Raw genomic sequence first — 21,088 nt, forward strand, 5'->3', positions numbered from 1 at the left:
ATATATTTGAACATGGCTATCATATCATCCCTTAACCTTTTATTACAATAGCTACTGACCAACAATTACCCGCTTCTTGGGGAAGAGATCTGTTCCAATCTGGATTCAGGGCTAGGACTGAGTTGTCCTGATATGAGCATGACAAGAAGAATGCAACAATCTGTCATGGAAGCTTTTAATTGAGATTCCTGCATTGCAGAGCTTGACATGACCCTCGGGCTCCCTTCCAACCCTGCAATTCTGACTTTGCACTTGCTTCTTGATCGCTGCAGCTTTTGATACAATTGACCACTGTATCATCCTGGACCGGCTCCATGCAATGGGAATTGGGGGACCTGTGGTTCTGGTCCTACCTTTGGGACCAAGTCCAGAAAGTAGCACTGGGAGATGATTTTTGACTGCCTGATGCTATTTAATGATTATATGAAGCCACTGGCAACAGTCATTAGGAGTTTTGGGGCAAGGTGGTATCACTATCCTGGAGACATCTGAATCAGGACAGGGTGTGTAGGACCTGAATTGCTGCTGAGATGCAGTGTTGGCACAGATGAGGGGAAATAAGCGAAGCTTGAATCCTGGCATGATGGAGGCACTGTGGGCGAGTGGTTCTTGTTCCACTCCTACTGAAACGGCAGGTAATGCAGCCTGTGGGGTGTTTCTGGAGGCCCAGATAACCGAGTAAGACAGCTTGACCACAGTAGTTCATAAATTTCTTGATCTGGAAACTGCACCCAATGTAGACTGCTACAGGACGGTTACTGAACCTAAGCATCCATGAAAAGTTTCTAATTTTCTTTCCCCACTCTGCTTGTTTTCTGTATCAGGATGATTTTTCATACAATCTTGCATTTCAAAGTGATACAGTTCAAGAACACAAGCAGGTGTATAACATGCAGCATCTCTAAGAATTGATCTGTGTCATCTGGCAGGGGCAAGAGATACCAGGAGTGAATTGCAGCCTAAAATGTAATCACCACAACTATTTTCCTAGAAAACGAGGTGTCAGAACTCGCCATGAACAATTGTTCTCTTAGAATGGCAATGGTGCCCACCGGAGAGGTGCTGGAACTGAGTTCTGACGATTTCCAGCTGAAAAAAGCTCTGTTTACCACTTATATTAGCATCTATGCTTAGAAGTGACGACAACTTAGTTTAATTGGAAACTAAACATTGAATAGTTTATTTAGCAACTTTCAAATATGAATGCAAGCAAAACAAATTTAATGGAAACACTAAGAAATATTTTGTGTAAGAAACTGTTGCATAATAATCTTCAGTGACCAGTGCCAGTGGTTCTAGTTGTCTATATATGCTTTTTATTAGTAAATGTCATTGGTCCCCAGTCTTTGTCTGACCAAGGATAACGATCGGCTCAAAAACACCAAAAAAGTGTGCGACTTTAACTATAATAACTCAGGCCAATGCAGATGTTACATGTGGCTGTGTGTCATGACCCTGTTTTAAACAGGAAAACACTGCTAGAGGAAAAATCAAGCTTTGGGGAGTGGCTAATACTCATTCTTCCATTCCATATTGCACCCCCATGACCTTTCACATGTTTGCTCTTGCAAGTACCTATTTGAAACCTCTCAAGGTAATGGCAAAGTTAAAGTGGTGGGGGGCAGAATGGTGGGGAAATAATATTTCCACATTCAATCCCATCTGGCCCTCCAGCAGCTTTTCTTTTTGATAGAGACATCAGGAAACTATCTAATGTCTACGTAGGGCCACAGCTATTACAAATTTTAGCCGTTAAACTTCCACAGAGAATAAGCATATTAATATAATGCTAAACAAGCAGTTCTCACATTAAATATATGTGAATTTAGTTTTATACTGAATTCTAATCAGTAACATTCAAACCGTGGTTAAACAAAAGCCCACAGCCACAAATTCACTTTATATCATATTTCAATGCAGATCTCTTTCTGCCTTTTGGTTGCCTTTCATTTTCATCATCAGACTCTCGATACAGAGTAAGATCCAGGCTCAGTACTTGACTGTACACAGTATCTTCTTGCTAAGGAGAGAAATGATCAAGAGTTACCATAGCACACCAGGCCAGAATGATGCAGCTGTAGGTGTTTGGCTTCTTTGCATTTCTGCCACCCAACCCTTTAAAATCACCAGGGATTCGATTCTATAGAAGTGTAGCCATATTCTGTTTCTGTTTTCTCTATGAAACACTTAAGGTGCGGAAACTATCACCCAAGAGTGTGTTTTGTGTGCATATATATACCTCAGGGCAGACTCCAAGTAAAGCATCTGCTTCAGAATAAAACTCTTCCTTTAGAGAAATAACGATAACCTGAAACTTTTCGTGGGCCTGCTCTTTAATGAAGCTGGATATCTTTTTGAGAAGAAAAAAGGGGGTTAGATACATGCAGAAATACAATGATTAGAAAAGAAACTTGCTTTATAGAGTGGGTAAGCATACTGTTGGCAAGACATCTCAAATACAAGACTATGCTATAAAAAGGTAAAGGGACCCCTGACCATTAGGTCCAGTCGTGACCGACTCTGGGGTTGCGCGCTCATCTCGCATTATTGGCCGAGGGAGCTGGCGTACAGCTTCCAGCACATGTGGCCAGCATGACAAAGCCACTTCTGGCAAACCAGAGCGGCACACGGAAACGCCATTTACCTTCCCACTGTAGCAGTTCCTATTTATCTACTTGCATTTTGACATGCTTCCGAACTGCTAGGTTGGCAGGAGCTGGGACCGAGCAACAGGAGCTCACCCCGTCACAGGGATTTGAACCGCTGACCTTCTGACCAGCAAGACCTAGGCTCAGTAGTTTAACCCACAGCGCCACCTGGGTCCCCAGGTGAGTTCTTGAAAGCCACAGTTCATAAAATATGCTATAAAATACGTTAATTTAGAGAATCTGTTTGGAATAAAAATTCCTCATGCAATATATCTCTTCTCACTAAGACAGTATTTTATTTTATTTTTAAAAACCCACACCATTATGGCTTGGAGAAATTGTAAGAAGTTGCTTAACAAATAAGGCCAGAAGCAATCATGGGAGGGTCCTCACTATAATAGATAATTTTATTATCTATTTGGGTCTTAATTAAAACCCTCACGTGCTAATAGAGCTACAGCAGAGGTTTGATTAATACTGTCAAAAAATTGTGGAAGGTTGCAGGTTCCTTTCCAAAGGAGCCTGCAAAACCCCTGCACAGTACATCTCAAGTGCTCGACAACCAGCTGAATAAGAAGTCCTACAACGCCCCTTTGCCAAGCCGTCTTTACCTCACTTTACATGGGCAGGGCTTGGCAAAATGGCCCGGTGGGCTGGGTTAGGTCTGTGGACTGGAGGTTTTTCACACCTGCCTTGGTCCCTAGGCAAATGCATGTCTACTCACTGACAATTTCTGGAGTCCTGAGATCCCAATGAACTGTGGCTTTCAAGAACTCAACAGTGTTTGTGGCTGGAAACTACTAGTAAATCCTAAGATGCGTTGGGCAGGCATGGAAAGATTCTTAAGTGAACAATCAAAACTGCTTTTAACAGGCAATTAGCATGAGATGCAATTCGCTTCCTTCCATTTCAAATAGTGTCTGATAAATGTAGCATAACCAGTGTAGTCTCTTTAATAAAGGGTTTGTTTGCTATTTACTCTTTGCCCCTGCTTAAAAAAATATATTGTTTTCATATATAAAAAGAAAAAGCACGTTTCTGAGATGGAATGTTGTTTTTCTTTTAGGAAGAAAGACAGATAGCTTACCTTGCCAATGTTTGTGTTATCTAGTGCTGCATCTACTTCATCCAAAACAAAAAAGGGGGCAGGCCTAAAGCTGAAACAACAAAGTAAGCACAAATATTAATGGAAAGTAAATTAGTCCAATTGTACCTATAAGAGTAACAGAAACAATTTCACCCATTGAGGGTGCACCTGCCACCACCTGATTTCTACTTTAATGACTGCATATTCTGGATTTCAAGACTTCTTTTTACTTTTTCTTAATATATAGCTAAAATCCCCCACAAATACAGAATTTAAAACAAGCACCCCATATAGTATACTGCCTCCCCCACCTTATAATTCGTATGCCAGTGGGACAGAATTACCAATAAAGGCACTTTAAATCATTTGTTTCAATCAGCAAGAAAAAAGGCCACTAAGTAAATGATTTGTGTAAACTTTCTCACTGATATTTTATATCCTTTAAATAATGGTGCTAATCTGAAAACTAACCCATGTTGAATTTTAAATAGAGTAATTCTGCCCCAAGGAATTATACTTTGTATAATTTTTATTTATTTGGATACTGATTTGCATGGAAGTCCTTAATGGATAACTTAGATGGTTAGTGGTACATACCTCGCTAGACGAATTTAATTCGTTCCGAGGGTCAATTCGTCCTACGAAAAATTCGTCTAGTGAGGCACCGTTTCCCATAGGAATGCATTAAAAGTTAATTAATGCGTTCCTATGGGCTCTGGGGGACTGGCGGCGGCGGCGCTTGCTCCCTTGGCTCGGGGAAGGCAGGCAGACAGGACAGGCGGCAACAGCAAGACAAAGCGGCGGCCATAGAAAACCTCGTCGTCTTGCGAGGCAACCTCCGATCGCAAAACCCATTCATCTAGCGAAAAGTTCGTATAGCAGGGCATTCGTATAGCGAGGCATCACTGTATCTTTGTAGCAAAAGCTGCAGTTCCTTAGGAGTATTAATACTGCACCACTCTCAAATTCTGCACCTGGAAGAAGCCCCCTCACTGGTTGCATCCCTGACAGACTTCCGTTGGAATAGCTGGACCTTGGGAAAAAGTGGGACATTCTAGGCTAAAATCTATTTGTGTATTTCTCACCATGTTGCCAATCTCTTGTTGATCTAGTTAAATAAATTGGAGAACCAGGTTTTCAGGGTTGGAGCCTGAGGTAGAACTGAATATAGAAAGAACATCCCCTGGAAACCGGGTATCAACAGTTTTCCACATTTACTTCCAGAACTTCTAAGCTTAAGCACAGGACCGACAACAGACCAAATCCTCTCTTGCCTTTCCACACTCCCAGAACAAACTGAAAGCTTATATATGTTGCTCTCCCTTCTCATCTTGTCCACCATATATGCCCAGAGGTAGAATCTCAACATTATATGAAGAGCGGAGTGACTTCAAAACGATACCACGGTTGTATAAACTGTGATATATGTGTTATATCATATTTCATTCTTTTTTGAAGTGTATTTATTACCTGTGTATTGCAAACACAAGAGCCAAAGCTGCAACAGATTTTTCACCACCTGACAGGTTGTCCATTGGCATAAATCTTTTTCCAGGAGCTACACAGTTATAGCCAATACCTTCCAAGTAAGGCTCTTCGGGATTTTCGGGACTAAGAAACGCCTGAAAGATACCAGCTTCCTTGCTCAGTTAATAACAAAACATGGGCATTAGCTTTTGTCAACATGGTGACCTCCAGTTGCTGTGAACAACTATTAGCCACAGCAAGAACAGCCAACAAACAGGGACAGGAGTTCTTGTCCGCAACATCAGGAGGACACCATACTGGCTTCCTCAGCTTTCATGAATGCTAAAAAAATACTGGTTTCCAGAAATACAATTTAAATTATTCTTTTGGACAAAAATGTAATCCTATTTAAGTTATGGATGCAAACAATACAACATTCTTCAAAGTAAATTTGGAGAACAGGGAGCATCTAGATATGAAAGTCCAAAGCAGTATTTGTACTGGATGGAAAAGAACAAAAAATCATTCACGAGCTGCTTTGGATACAAGCCAGAGCTCCTTTCTGTGTCCATGAGCACAAAGCTTGAGAACACACTAGTTCTGTACATGTCAAGGTAACCTAACCTTCATGATAACTGCATGTCAGCTTTGCAAAGAACAAACTTCCCACCCCCGAAACAAACTCTTCTACTGCGGAGCCTTGATGCAGCTTCACAGGTAAGTCATCTTTCACCAGCTCTGTCATTTCCCCATGCCCAGCTAACTCTGTATTTCCAAGTCATGGAAGCAGAGGGATTGGACCCTTTGCTGTTTGTCTTGGATCACTTTATTTTGAATCCTGAATCTGGTTGCCTATATTTGTTTTAAAAACTAAGAATAATAATTCCTTGAATGATTCGTTTTCTGATAGACCAGTAATCTAGCCTTAATTTAGAACCAGTACACTCACTGTTGTTGTTAAAGAGTATTAAATGAAATATCTGAAAAATTACAAACCTGAGCGCTATTGTTTCGGCAGAGTTTTTTGTAGATCTGATCTATAGCTACTGACACATGTTCAAAACACTGGCTGAACAGCTCATATCTCCTTTTCTTCACCTTCTCAAATTCTTGCCTACATAATCTGGCTTCTGTCCTACAAGTCTCAAACACTGTAAAAGGATAATTGAACTAGCTTTAACATAACACATCACTAAAATATTGGAATTATTTTTATAAGGTTAAAGGTAAAGGGACCCTTGAACATTAGGCCCAGTTGCGGACGACTCTGGGGTTGCGGCGCCCATCTCGCTTTATTGGCCGAGGGAGCCGGCGTACAGCTTCCGGGTCATGTGGCCAGCATGACTAAGCCACTTCTGGCAAACCAGAGCAGCACACGGAAACGCCATTTGCCTTCCCGCCGGAGCGGAACCTATTTATCTACTTGCACTTTGACGTGCTTTTGAACTGCTAGCGTAGGTTGGCAGGAGCTGGGACCAAGCAACGGGAGCTCACCCTGTTGCGGGGATTCGAACCACCGACCTTCTGATCAGCAAGCCCCAGGCTTAGTGGTTTAACCCACAGCGCCACCCGCATCTCTAATATATAGGGTATATATATATATATATATATATATATATATATATATATATAGGGTATATATTATAAACCCTTATATAATATAGGGTAGAATCCAATTAATGTCCTTGCATTCAAGGAAGAGCTTTTTGTGGTGTATGCTTCTGCTAATTTAAGAACATAGGTAAGTAATTTACTCCATACTCAAATTAGTTTCAGATAGCTGTCACCCTCCAGCAGAGGGTTGAAGGTGGTGTGGAGAGTGCAGGTGAAAGAATGAATTAGCAAAAATCAACCCTTCTCCTTTTCCACTGAATCAAAAGTCCCTCCATGAGAGCAAAGCTGGATTCTACCCATAATTTCCTACCAACTACAGTAAACAAACACAAGAAAACAGTATTTATGCAGATATTCTTTTGCAACAGAAAGACACTTTTCTCAACATACAAGTTTGTGCTGTACAAGGCCAGGTTCTTGCAATTAAAAAAAAATGTTCTCAGTGAACATTACGTGTTTGCATTGCTATTTAAATTCAAACTTTATTGTAGCTTATGTGGCCCATTTATCTATCTGTGTATGGTGGAAAATTGAATTGCTTCACACTTTCATGAAGAGAAAGAAAAATCCTTGCAAATGTCTATTTTTTTGAAGGAACACTGGATTTACCAGGATTTACTCTTTCTTCAGTACCTCTACATCTATTGCCCTAAAGGGACAAAGAAAAATGAACATCCTTGCAAAAATTGCCATTGAAGTATAGATTCTGACATAGGGCCCCTGACATAGGAGAGAGTTGTGGGGTCTGAGAAGGGCAGCACTGTCTTCCCAGCCCTGCATGCCCTTTGGGGCAACCAGGATGTGTGGTGCCCAGGATGTTTGTCAAGCATTGCGGGCCTGATAGGTAACTCTTGGGATGAATGGAAGCTTTGAGTCATCACAGGAGGGACAAAGAAGAGTATCTTACAAGTTTTTTTGGAAGTTTTTTAAATGTTGTAACCAAGAGATGTTTTCAGGTCCCTAAGGTGTTATTATCTCAAGAAAGGGAGGGGGGAAAGGCCAACGATGATTACTTTCTTGGAATATTGCCTAAGGGATCTTGTGGTGAATCCACACACAGAAAAAAATGCTGTAAGTCAGTCAGAAATTAGATCGTTAAACAAAACAAAATAAAAAACCCTTTGGAAAAACGCATATAAAGATTCCCTGCTCTCTGGCTCCATCTGGTGTTGCCTGTTTATAGTGCATGCAAATTGTTGCTTCTTTACTAATGTAAAGAAAGTGGAGTCCTTGCTTGATGCAAATAATGGTGACAACTTGTCAGGCAGAACAGTAAAGCCGTTATGGGATGGGATGGGATGGGGACTGCCCAGCAGGTTTGGGAGCAAGTGCTGAAGGGGCCTGCTCATAGCCGAACCATATGTTCAAGTATAGGGCTTCATCAGAGGAAAAAGGCCCTAATAGATAGTCCAGCAGGACAAACAGCCAAGTTACTTCTTGGGGGGGGGGGTGGAGAGGAGGCCTCCTGCCCACCTTTCAAATATTTTATCTCAATTACTTATTGAAGGCAAACAATGAATGAAAGTTATGGCTTTCTAATCTAAGACATGTGTTCACCTCTTTCCTGTCAACTGCTAGGACATTTTGAAAGATTTGCAATAATGTAATAAATTGGGATATAAGTGCATTGTGGAGTGCCAAGCAATCTGGGTTTACAAAAACACCTTTCTCACTACTACTACTATCAGAATCGCAGAATCGTTTTATTATTAAATTTACTAATTAAAAATGTTAATTTTATTCTTAATTTTATTAATTAAAATTTTACTAATTACAAAAGTTCAATATTACCATCAACCGATTCTTGAAATCTGCCCATAACAACATGTAATCTCTCAAGAGCTCTCATATTCGGTGCTGCTGTTTTTGATAAAACATTTTCTCTAGATGCTATTTCCTGCTGAAGTTGTGTTAGGCGAGTTTCAATATCTTTGTCGGAGCGCAAGTCCTAGATGTAAAATGAAATAAGGAAGTATAAAAACAATGGATAATTGGTATTGGGTTATTAAAAATCGCCCCAAAGTCTTAAAATAAAAGAGAGGGGGGGGAAGGTAATGTCCACACCAGAGTGACCTGCTGCAGTTGCAACATTTTGATTGTCCCTGTGGGGCTGCAAGTGCAATGCTTATTCCTCCTGGCCTTATGGACTCAGATAGTGCTATTGACCTTCTTAGAGCATACATCAGAGGGTTGGATACTGCCATCTATCACCCACAAGCAGGAAAGGCAGAGTTTAGGAAGTATGATTTTTAAGGTACTGATACTGACACAATAAGGAAAACACACTAGGACTAAGAAACATGTTTTAAAAAGGCTTTCAGGAAAGATCTGGGTGCAAAAGCTACTAAGAGAAGATGATGAACTGCTGTGGCTTAGGAGAGCAGGTGTGGGCAAGAGACTGAAGACAATTGCTCACATACCACAACTACCATTGAATAAAATTAAACTCAGGGATTCACTCCAGATGGGGAAGCTGAGGGGCCAGGAAACAAACAAAACACCAAACCACTGGGCCAAGAAGCCAAGTGGATGTGGGGAGACGTGTGAAGAAAAAATTAAAATACTGTCAGGAAAAAACATAACCCAAACCACTAAAAAAACTCACCATAATGAACAGCAAGCAAGCAAGCAAGCAGAGGGAAGGGAAGATAAATCACCCAATAGTCCAAGATGTGAGGCTAGTCATGAGCTATGAAAGGCAAAACCATCTGGAGAGGATGCAGGAAACTGACCAGGGTCTCTACACCGGGAGAAATCTAGTTCCCCAACTCTGCAATTCCTGCCAGTGGATGGCAGATGGCAATATTTACCCATCTGAGGGACTATCCTCCAGGCCCCAGGGAGAATTTGGTTCAGGTGACAAACCTGATATAGCTGTGAATACCTACATACAACAATAGTCTCAACACAGTGTGCAGTGTCAGTAATGCAGAATGAATGCAGAACTAATTTCTTCTCTTTTCTTATTTATATCCCACCTTTTCTCCAAGGAGCTCAAGGTAGCATACATAATGCTCCCCATTTTTTCCTCACCACAAACTTATGAAATGCAAAAGCACTTATCACAACAGGTAGTTGTGCTATGAAGTGCGGACTGCACAAGTTGTGGGAGAATGTCCCCCACATGCTGATGAAAACCACCCTTCTCCCTGAAGCTGCTTCCGTCTGTGGGAGGGAAGCTCCAATGGGCATCCATGAAAGCTTCCCTCCATGGTTAATAGCAGCAGGAAGCGGTTCAGTGGTCCTGCAAACCACGGGATGGACAGTCTCTGGGGCGACTGATTGTAGCCCTGCTTACTGAGCAAGTTGCATGCGGCAGAGAATATCTCAGGAATCATGGTAGCCAGATGTTCCTTTTAACCACATTATTCAGCCAAACGGAGAATAAACTGTGGAACCAAGCTCATGAAAACATGCTTTCATACACAATATTAAAATGGAGATCTTCTCTTACCATTAGCTCTTTTGCAAGATTGCTATAGTCTACATGAATTGCCTGTTCTCTTTCATAGATATCAGCCGTCATTTCTGTAGTTTCAGTATCAGATCCCAGCTGTAACAAACAGCCAGCAAAATTAATGGAGATACATCATACTTAAAACTGAAAAACCCCAAACAACCGCAGCATTTGCTTCTCTCTTCTCTCCCATCCTTCTACTTATGGTTAAGGTACTGTTTACTTCTTCATGAAAACCAGTGGTGCCTCAATTTTATCCCCCCCCCCCAAATATCATATCTTATTACACGTTTGCCCTTTTTGAGGGGCAGGAGCATCGATTGTTAAATATACACCCTAGCATTTGAATAAAATAGTATTGGATTCAGGGGGAAACACCCATCGGGATGACATCCTTGCAGTTCTGGTTCTCTCTGTGCCCTCTCTTCTAAAAATTTGGTACTTACCACCAGGTAAAACTCTAGTTCAGTGTTTTCCAAACTGTAGCTGTTTTTGGACTACAGTTCCCATCATCTCTGACGGCTGGAGACCCAAGTTTGGAAAACACTACTCTAGTTAGATCAAGGTCTGGCAGACCTTATTTATGTACGAACTCCACAACTGTATTAAATTATTTAATATGCCACAAAACCTACCTCTATTTCACTAATGTCATCCAAAGATCCCAACAGAAGTCCTATCTTTAAGTCCTGGAGTTTGCAATCAAGAAAGGTATTGTGCCTTTCTAACTTTTTCTGCTCCAGAGAGGTCTCGATGGCAATACCTTCCTTTTGCAACTTTGCCAACTCTCTGCCACCAAAAAGCAAGAACATAGAAAACATAACACTACTATTTCACCTGCTGAAGGTTTAAAATTTATATAAGAATAGTTTGTGTATTATATTATTAATTTAGACTTAATACCTGGGTTGAGAAACACACGAGATAGTACTTTTGAACCACACTTCAAGCTTAAGTTTGTAACCCAAATACAAAGTTAGCTCAATCCATTCTAAAAATCCATTACTTCCCCATCAAATTCAGCTTTCTTTCTTTCTTTCAGTGACGTGTGTAAGCAGACACAAGTAACTGGGAAAGTTTTGCATGCCCTCTTTCAAAGATAGAAACAGTTTTGTAATTGAGTCATTTACAGATCTGCTCTTGCCACTTTCTTTTACCATCCAAAGCCACCCTGCGGTGTTGATCCAACGAGCACCGTAGCCGAACATGTGCACATCGGCTTCTGGATCTCTTAACCTGCTCTGCACCAGAGATTGCATCTAAGTTTCCACCAATTCATGAGTGGCTTGTCAGGCTGCAGTGAAGATGGTATTGGAGAGACCCTGTTGTACACGAAGAACCTCTCCATCACAACCCTTCGGATCTAGGTCATAGCAGTTGTACAGTATTGTACTATCTGATTAGAAAATATACAATGCTCAACTCAAATGTTCCTGTTCACACAAATTTGTGTGAGAAGTTTCGGATATCTGGAGTTCCTCGCCCACAAATCACTTAACTATTCTAAACACAACATTACTTACCTTATTAGAGTTAGCAATGCTATCCTTGATTCCTCTACTTGATTCTGTGCTTCTGCAATATCAGCCTTATTAACATTCCACCTTTCCTTAAGCTGTTGCAGTTCCACCATAACTTCCTCTACCATTTGTAAAAAGTTTGCCTCATCCTATGTACGAAAAGTATTTATAAAAGTATTTATAAATATTATCCAGACAAGGTACAGTGGTACCTCGCAAGACGAATGCCCTGCAAGATGAATTTCACACAAGACAAATGCGTCTTGCGATCTGATGGTGACTCGCAAGACGAATTCGTCTTGCGAAAAATTCATCTTGCGAATCGCAGTTTCCCATTGGAATGCATTGAAATTTAATTAATGCGTTCCTGTGGGCAAAAAAAGAAATTTCAATGCATTCCTATGGGAAACCGCGATTCGCAAGATATGTCTGCATAGTGCCTAGAAAAGGAGGTCTTATAAAATAATAATAATAATAATAATAATAATTTATTTATACCCCGCCCATCTGGCTGGGCATCCCCAGCAACTCTGGGTGGCTTTCAACAGATTAAAATACAATAATCTATTAAACAGCAAAAGCTTCCCTAAACAGGGCTGCCTTCAGATGTCTTCTAAAAGTCTGGCAGTTGTTTTTCTCTTTGACATCTGATGGGAGGGCGTTCTACAGGGCGGGTGCCACTACTGAGAAGGCCCTCTGCCTGGTTCCCTGTAGCTTTGCTTCTCGCAGTGAGGGAACCGCCAGAAGGCCCTCGGCCCTGGACCTCAGTGTCCAGGCAGAACGATGGGGGTGGAGACGCTCCTTCAGGTATACTGGACCGAGGCCATTTAGGGCTTTAAAGGTCAGCACCAATACTTTGAATTGTGCTTGGAAAATAATTAAACCAATTTCTTTTGTGAAGTAAATGACTGTAACCAAATCTGATTATTTTATTACTTTAAGAAATTTTATTCACTGCTTAATTGTAGTGAAAACTTGAAAAGCTGGATATAAATTATTGTACAAAGCATTGGTTACCTTTTTCAGGCTAATAATATAAGCTTCATCTTTGCAAATATTCTCCTTTAACATGTTATTCTTCTTCACCGCCTTGTCTACCAGGCTGCAAATATACTCAAGCTGAGCACTCAGTCGTGTCTTCTGGTTTTCAAACTGAAACCTGAACAGACACAATACAGCAATATGTTAAGATGGAGAGGGCAATGTTTTCCTGTCAAAGGCGATTACATCTCTCAGAAGTAATGTCAAGGGATGTGTATTGACTGTGGTAGGGCCAAAGTCAACAGTGGGCAGGGACAGAGTCAGAATTGTGTGGGGCATCCCCCTTTCTCTCTTTATTTCTGGCACACCTATTTTTCTCTTGCCCCCTCTTCCACTCTACACAGCAGATTACCAGAGGAGGGACAGATAACACTTGCTAAAATGCTGAACTGATCAGCTGAACTAGAAATTGGGCAGGTGTGCATGTGGCTTTAGGCTGCCTGTCCTTCTCTAAATGCAAGGTAAAAAACCAAGCTATTCTTTAATAATAATAATAATAATAATAATAATAATAATAATAATAATAATATAGTGGCATCAGAATGCATGGCACTTTGCAGTGTAGATCCCCCAAAACTTACAATCTAATCTTCAATCCAAGAAAAACAACCAAGGAAGCAAAGGGTATTGGAATCAGGGGTAAATAAGGAAGCAACATATAAAAACATTAGACACAAACATCCCTGTTGGTGCGGATAGGGTAGGAAAAACAGCTTTGGAAAAGAATAAATTCCTCTCCCCCAATGTACTTGCATCCCCAAGGAGTAGCAAATGCATACTGGCAAAGGCATTCTATGCAAGCATAGTTCTGACCTGAATTTAACAATAAAATAATCATCATATGATGATAGTTGAACAATATCCTAGGACAGAGACATTAAGTATGTACCGTATTTATACAGAATAAGGAGGAATTCTGATTACAGAATGATGCTACGAAACATCACTACTATTCACTTCTGAATAGTTACCTCTTATTGTCAATTTCTTGCTGCTCTTGCAAATGTTCTTTTTCATATACACGAATATTGTTTACGCCAATCTCTGCACAGAATTCACGGAAAACATTGTCTTCCACCTATTGCAACAACCCCCCACCAAGAAGGCAATTAAATATAATTCCTTAAAAGAAGTTCTTTCACAGAGTTTATGAAGGTTTTAGAAATGTAAGACGTATCAATTGTTATTGTAGGGATGTTCACATATTACATTCAACAAGTATATAATCTATACACAAATCTACAACAACACTTCTATATGTTTGTGTCTGTGTGAATGTGCCATTTAGGAACATTGTCAAGACAAGAATTTTCTTAATGACCTTTCACAAATTCACTGGAAAGAAACCTCACTTGCACATTTTCTTCTTTAATAATGTATTATATTATTCACTGTGAGGTATTGACCTGTTAATTGGAACACAAGAACACTGAAAAGCTTGATAGGGCCAGAAGAATTTCACAGTGGTACCTCTACTTACAAATAACTATTTACGAACGGAGCTCCGTCCGCCATCTTGGATGCGGTTTAGATAGGATTTTTTCTACTTACAATTTTTTAGATAGAATTCTTCAAGAACACCATCAGTTCTTCTTAGAGAGCTGAACTTTGATTAGCATCTATGGCAGCTAAAGCCGACCTGCTTTACGTACAATATTGGTTCAATTTAAATGAAACATAAGATATGGGTCTTACTAAACTGAGCAGCGTTCCCACAAAGGGTTGTAAGTTGTCAAAGAATTATCCAAATAAATTGGGAAGTTGTATCTTAACCTCTGAATGATGGGTCTTTGACATTGGACCATCATTGTACCCTGATAAGGTATCTGGCTATGATGGACATTAAAATTGTGCAGTCATTAATCATACATGTTTCTCCCAGTGGATGCTGCAATTCAGATAGATCATGCCAGGGGAAACAGCGACCTTTCTGCAGTTATAAAGGGCTTTATAGAACTTGAGTTCTGAGCAATACCAGTCATCTATCTCAAAGGGAGATAAAGGCATCCTGCAACAGGATCAAAAATGTCCCTTTGGGTGTAATTGAAACTCACTATGTAATTATTTTGCCCACCATATGCTAACCCAATGTAATTTTTTCATCAAACATTATTTTACACTAAATGAATAAAGCACCTCAAAAGATGTCATGAGGAGAGTTAGTATTAAGTAGCTAGTTTTATATTACATACATGGGGGTGCCTTTTTTCCACAGATGCCAGAAAATTATTTGAACACTTTTCTATGCTTTTGTTATTAACATCGTTAAAATTTATTTTAACAAAGTTTTATGTGCTGTTTATGTCCTTGTGCCACGCAAGAAACACGCATCTACAACAAATTGCCATAAGATAGCCATTCTATGATTCTATATGCTGCCATGAATGAAAAACTTATACCTCATTAATTTTCTTTTGGAGTCCATCCATTTTTACAGCTCTTTGTAAAACTCCTTCATTCAACATCTCATGTTCTGACTGGCTATTTAAGAGTGCACTTTCCAGCATAGATTTTTCCTAAATACAAATAAATATGAATAGTCTTTAAAAACAATGGAGAACTAGTCTCACTGTTTTAATTCTTTGTTGTAAGGATATTTTATTCTGGAACCACACAGTTGTACTGCAAATGTAACTATTAGAACATAGGTAGCTAACCTGCATTTTGCACTCAAAACCATTTTTTGTGAGGCCTCTGCTAAAACTGCTCTATTGGTTCCCCACTTATGAGACCATGATGCCAAAAAAGGCTTTTTGTGGGGCCTTCCATTTTTTCTTTTTTAAAACATTTAATGATTTTAATGATATTGATTCTTAGAAATAATTTGTTGCTGCTGTAACTGGTTCCTGCTGTAACTGGTGACAGCAATATGTTTGAGGCCCGACAACCTAAATTTCTCAATTTACAAAATAATTTAAAATTTAATTTAAAGAAATTGTTTTATGGGCTCCTTCCAAAGGTAAACTTCACTATGCTACTGTGATGACATAAGTTTTTTGTGTCCTCCCCACCCTCCCAAGATTTGTCTTTTATAAACAAAATTGACAAAAATCTGGTTGCACTCACGCCCCTGGATCAAGGGCAATGCAGTCCTTGGCACAAAAAAAAAGTAAGCCAGTCTGGGGATTAGAAGAAGCCCCCCCCCCCCACACCACTCCAACACCCAAACACAAAAAGGGCAATGCTTAGTTTCCTGTTCATCTAAATGTAGACATGTTTAGAGTATAAAATTATAAAAATGAAAGTCTCCCAAAAGAAACATTCCCTCATAAATTATGGGTTTTTTAAAAAAATATTACATTTATTTCTTCAACAGGTAAAGAAAAAAACCTCAATTATGTTACCATTTAAGATGTCTTAGTTAAAACCAAAAAGCAGGTCATTTTGCCCAAAGTGAGACAAGGAAAACAGCCATGTGAGAGTTTAATATTACCTTATAGAAATTAGCAATATGTTTTCTTTTAAGAACTTCTAGCTCATTTTGCGAATATTTATGTCGTGTTTGAATTCCTTGGCATTGAGCTTGCAACTGCTTTAAATCGGTCTCTTTGCGTTTGATTTTCATCAAGTCCTAGGGATAGGAGAGAAATCTGATTTAGTTTGCATTTAAAGGGAAACCTACCTAAATCACACTTTCTGTAAGAAATTTGCGGTGCAGTTCTCCAGCCGAGTAATATGCACAAGAATGTGTTTCTTAGGGAAAGCATATATTAGTGAAAGTAACAAAAAAAAATGCATAATATTATGGGAAATTGCATTTTAAAAATGTGTTCATTAGGGGAAAAAACTGAATCAATTCATCAAAAGTTGAATTGTTCCTTTTACAGTATTACAGTAATGATATTACAATACCCTGGCACCTTTAACTTAGGTTATGGGGCCCAACAATGGAATGTCTAGGCACGCCTTTTTATAACAGGCACGCCTTTTTCTCCAGTCTTCGGAGAGTGGCTGGATGTGGGGAGGCAGAAAAAGGTCCCCCTTTCCTTCCATTCTCTAGTTTGTCACAAAACGCATCTAGAACAATGGGAGTTTCGACGCTGATACTGTTGGACATAATTTCCATAGCTTTACCTTTAGTTCATTCATCAGCTTCTCTCTTTGCTCTTTAAGTTCATTCACCTCTTTTTCATCCCAGTATCTAGCTTTCTTTTTCAAATCACTTGAGCCACCAGAGATTACACCAGATTTCAAAAATAAAGTTCCATCCAGAGCCACTGTCTGAAAATTAAACATTTTTTTTTCTGAATTGATCAATATCACTAGAGGGCAATTAGGCATATGTATACTAACAATTCCTGGACTGAGGTGAGGGCAAGTATATTGGGTGGTGGTGGTGAGGAATTCCAAACTAGCTATATTAAAATCAATTTTGCCTTCCAATAAAACAAGACTTAAAATCAGTGAAATAGTTCAGGATTAAGACAATGATATATTACAGTGTGTATTTGACTACCCTGTATCTTGGATGAAAGGCAGTATATGTGATAACCTCTGGCTCGCTTATACCTAACCAGAACCTCTGTGTTGGTATGAATTGCTTTGTGTTCTGTTAGTTTGTTTCGTTTTCCCGGCTGGAGAGAGCATGTCAGCTCAATCCCCAGGAATGTAAATAAATACAGTGGTACCCCGGTTTAAGTACACAATTGGTTCCGGAAGTCTGTACTTAACCTGAAGCGTGCTTTCCCATTGAAAGTAATGGAAAGCGGATTAATCCGTTCCAGGCGGTCCGTGGAGTACTTAAACTGAAGCGTACTTAACCTGAAGCGAACTTTCCCATTGAAAGTAATAGAAAGAGGATTAATCCGTTCCAGATAGGTCCGCAGAGTACTTAAACTGAAAGTACTCAAACCGAGGTATGACTGTATATCTAAAAGATAAGGAGCCTGATGCAGTCCTGTTTTATTTTATACTTGAGATCAGCTGCTGTGCTACTTGTTGTGCTCTCTGCTAAAGGAAGACGAAAAGCAGGACGCTTCAGAAGTGTGCTGGGCGGCCATTATTGCCTAATTAGTCTCCCGGTCACGTTATAGAGGTTTCACTACCTCAGAACTCAAAGTTGACCATAAAACTATAAATTACTGAACACAGCAGTTTTAAAAGACCTGCACTGGATGTCAATTGTCTTATGAGCCTGGTGTGTATGGTGACATATAAAGCTCTGAAGGTTCCTATTTTACCCATTCAGTGGGACAATGATTTAACTTCAGTAGCTAATGTGTCATTAGATTATAAACTAGGTGGCTCTGTCCCAGCTCCTGCCAGCATTATATTTTATATAATGCTTTATTTTAATTTAAAACAGCAAAAAAAACCCAGTAGATATAATAAAATAATCAAAATAGATAAAACTAACACATTTTCAAAAGCAAATGTTCAGAGCACCACCAGTCTTATGTCATGTCAGGGGAAGTGTTTTAGTCTAGCCTATTTTAGCTGTATAAAAGGTTTCTGGCACTGGCTAGAATTTCAAGTGATACAGTTCTGGAAAAGATGTGCTACATGATTCTTCTGAACATGTAGCTTGCGTGTTTCAAAGCCAGCAGAAAATCTTATTTTAAAAGTGAGGTTCTTTGTGCTTACTTTAAGCCGGTATGGTCCTTCAAATGCTATTTGTCTTGCTTCCTTTACTGTTTCACATACTAAACCGTTTCCACAAACAAACTGAATTACTTTCTTCAGTGCAGTAAATGATGGCTGTATAACATCAATCATCATTTTAGTTCCTTTTATCTCTCTCAACTGTTCCTTGATTGGTTCTACCTAAATAAAAAATGTTTAGAAAAGGTTACTTAAATACAATGAAAGAGCTTGTAACAAAGATTACAAGTATCCTATCAGAATCTGTTTCTAACATACCAAACATGCTTTCAGACACTCATAAATTAATAAAACAATATTGATTGGGCCCAAAAGCATAGCTGCCAAGTTATCCCATTTTTTAAGGGATTTTCCCTTATGCTGAATAGGCTTCCTTGCGAGAAAAGGGAAAACTTGGCAGCTATGCCCAAAAGGAGCCACAGAGAGACCAGGTATACAAACCTATACACTTTAATAGTTGTACAAAATCTTCTAAGACTACAGTCACATATTACAAAATATTTTTAAAGCAAATTTAAACTAACAAAATTTCTTAGATGTCAAAGTAATCCCCAATCAGCTTTGTGAATAAAAAACTAATATACTTTTAATAAAAGTGTACCTCAAGATAATCTAAAGGAAGGAAAGTTTCAGCCTCAGCTCTTTGTTCCTTGAGGAAATGAATACAGTCTCTAGCTACTTTTTCTGAAGCCACAACAATCGCAACCATATACATGCCAAAAACTTTGGTGACAGCAAGCTGATATTTTTTATGGATAGGGTGACATAAGTCAAGCAGTCTTCCAAACTAAAAACAGAACAGGAATAATGAGCAAACTTAACTTTGAGTTTGTACAGCACACATTTCACTTTAGCTAATTTCACATTTTTTCCCAATTTTTTCTTGATGGAAGCATCAATTTTCAGGAGGCATCAGAAAAACTGAAGCTTACAATCCTCATTCTAGAAGCAACCTTATTTGAGCCCATATGAGAACCGACTATGTAGAGCATATTAGAAACCTCTGGGTATCAATGTTCATGTATTACTATGGCATTGTTTTATCACACCATTTTAAAATAAACTTGTGGTTACTGCTAAAACCCTTTTCCAGCTTTAGCTTAGTGAAAAACCACTTGAATTAGAGTTTAATATCATACTATATGGCTAGCCAATGTGAGGCTTCCAAACACTGCGGGACTCAAGCTATTAGCCAGCAAGAACAATGGTCAAGGATGTTGGGAGCTGCAGTCCAACATCATCTGGAGGGCATCACTACCATAATGATAATCATAAAAAGAGGAAGAGAAAGACCTACCATAATTAATGAAATAAGGGAAAGAACGCGGAACAATTAGAATACATAATTTTAACCAATTCACAGAAAAAGGAACTCTCACTAATCATTATTACACTTGCACTTGTATTAAATAATTAAATAAAACTTTTTTAAAAAGTAAAAACTATAATGGAGTTGCAACTTATATCTTGGAATGTGAACGGGCTAAATTATAAAACTAAAAGGAATAAGATTGAACATCTTTTGAGAAAAAAGAAATGGGATGTAATTTGCCTACAAGAAACTCATGTAGCAAGAAGGCATAGAAGGATATTGGTTAATAAAAGACTAGGGCAAGAATTTATTGCATCAGATCAAAAGAAAAAAGAGAAATAGTAATATATGTGAATTCGAAATTACAAGCAAACCAAATATTTAAGGATGAGGAAGGAAGGATTCTAGGTATTAAGATTTTAAGGTGGACCCAGCAAATAGTAATACATGTAGTGGGAATATATGCGCCAAATGGTAATGAAACAAATTATTTTAAAGAAGTGAAGGAAAGATTACTAGAATACATTGATGATGAGATTATAATAATGGGGGACTTTAATGGAGTTCCCTCATTAGAACTGGATAGGACAGAAAGGGAAAGGAAAACAAAAAAAGGAAAACTACCACATACTTTTTTCCAAATGATGGACAGTTTAAACTTAAGGGATGCCTAGAGCAGTGTTTCTCAACCTTTTTTGGACCACGGCACACTTGTTCCGTGAAAAAAATCACGCGGCACACCACCATTAAAAAAGTTAAAAAATTTAACTCTGTGCCGCCCTATATGAGCGCTCGGCGGCTTTCGATTGGGTGCGGAAGACCATAGACAACTCAGTCAAAGGGACGCTCGAGGAGGAACCATAGAGATAAAAGAGAGAGCGGAGAGTGGTGGTGGTGCGGGCGGGGCAGGCAGGCGGGTTATGACAGGAATCGCCGCCATCTTGTGAAGGGCGCGCTCAAATGCAGCCATGCTGAGAAGGTTCTCCGCTCCATACGGTAGTTCTGCAAATCGCCCTTCTCGTCGCCGCACGCTGCGGCACACCAGCCAGCGTTGAGAAACGCTGGCCTAGAGATACAAAAACCCATTTGAGAAACAGTTCATGAATTTCTCAGAAGCCAAGCAATCATCAGGGAGAACTGATGCAATCTCGATCTCAAACAATTTAATAATGAAAATAAAAAAGAGATTCACCCCAAAACAATAACAGATCACAATCCAGTAATACTAGAATTAGAAAACAAACAAAAGGGTAATAGAAGATGGCGATTAAATGAAAAATTATTAAATGATGAAAAGCTGGTGAACAAAGCACAGGAATTGATGAAAGAATTCTTTGGGAT

At 39.3% G+C, this 21,088-nt stretch overlaps 1 protein-coding gene across 2 annotated transcripts in view; it reads right to left on the reverse strand.

The window, feature by feature from the left end:
• Positions 1–1,063: 1,063 nt before the first annotated feature.
• Positions 1,064–21,088, reverse strand: part of SMC1B (structural maintenance of chromosomes 1B) — a 48,357-nt gene continuing 28,332 nt past the window's right edge. For both annotated transcript variants that reach the window (XM_088669959.1, XM_088669958.1), the window contains 16 exons: positions 19,037–19,222; positions 18,418–18,597; positions 16,909–17,055; positions 16,268–16,405; positions 15,234–15,350; positions 13,806–13,912; positions 12,811–12,952; positions 11,797–11,942; positions 10,909–11,062; positions 10,271–10,369; positions 8,608–8,764; positions 6,199–6,353; positions 5,206–5,357; positions 3,736–3,805; positions 2,240–2,350; positions 1,064–2,020 (listed from right to left, as the gene is read on the reverse strand). In XM_088669959.1, the coding sequence (XP_088526085.1) occupies positions 1,895–2,020; positions 2,240–2,350; positions 3,736–3,805; positions 5,206–5,357; positions 6,199–6,353; positions 8,608–8,764; positions 10,271–10,369; positions 10,909–11,062; positions 11,797–11,942; positions 12,811–12,952; positions 13,806–13,912; positions 15,234–15,350; positions 16,268–16,405; positions 16,909–17,055; positions 18,418–18,597; positions 19,037–19,222 (2,187 nt within the window). In that variant the 3' untranslated portion in view covers positions 1,064–1,894. The remainder of the gene's footprint in view (positions 2,021–2,239; positions 2,351–3,735; positions 3,806–5,205; positions 5,358–6,198; positions 6,354–8,607; positions 8,765–10,270; positions 10,370–10,908; positions 11,063–11,796; positions 11,943–12,810; positions 12,953–13,805; positions 13,913–15,233; positions 15,351–16,267; positions 16,406–16,908; positions 17,056–18,417; positions 18,598–19,036; positions 19,223–21,088) is intronic.

The sequence above is a fragment of the Zootoca vivipara genome, chromosome 5 (genome assembly GCF_965207765.1).
Source record: "Zootoca vivipara chromosome 5, rZooViv2.hap1.1, whole genome shotgun sequence".
Classification (NCBI taxonomy): domain Eukaryota; kingdom Metazoa; phylum Chordata; class Lepidosauria; order Squamata; family Lacertidae; genus Zootoca; species Zootoca vivipara.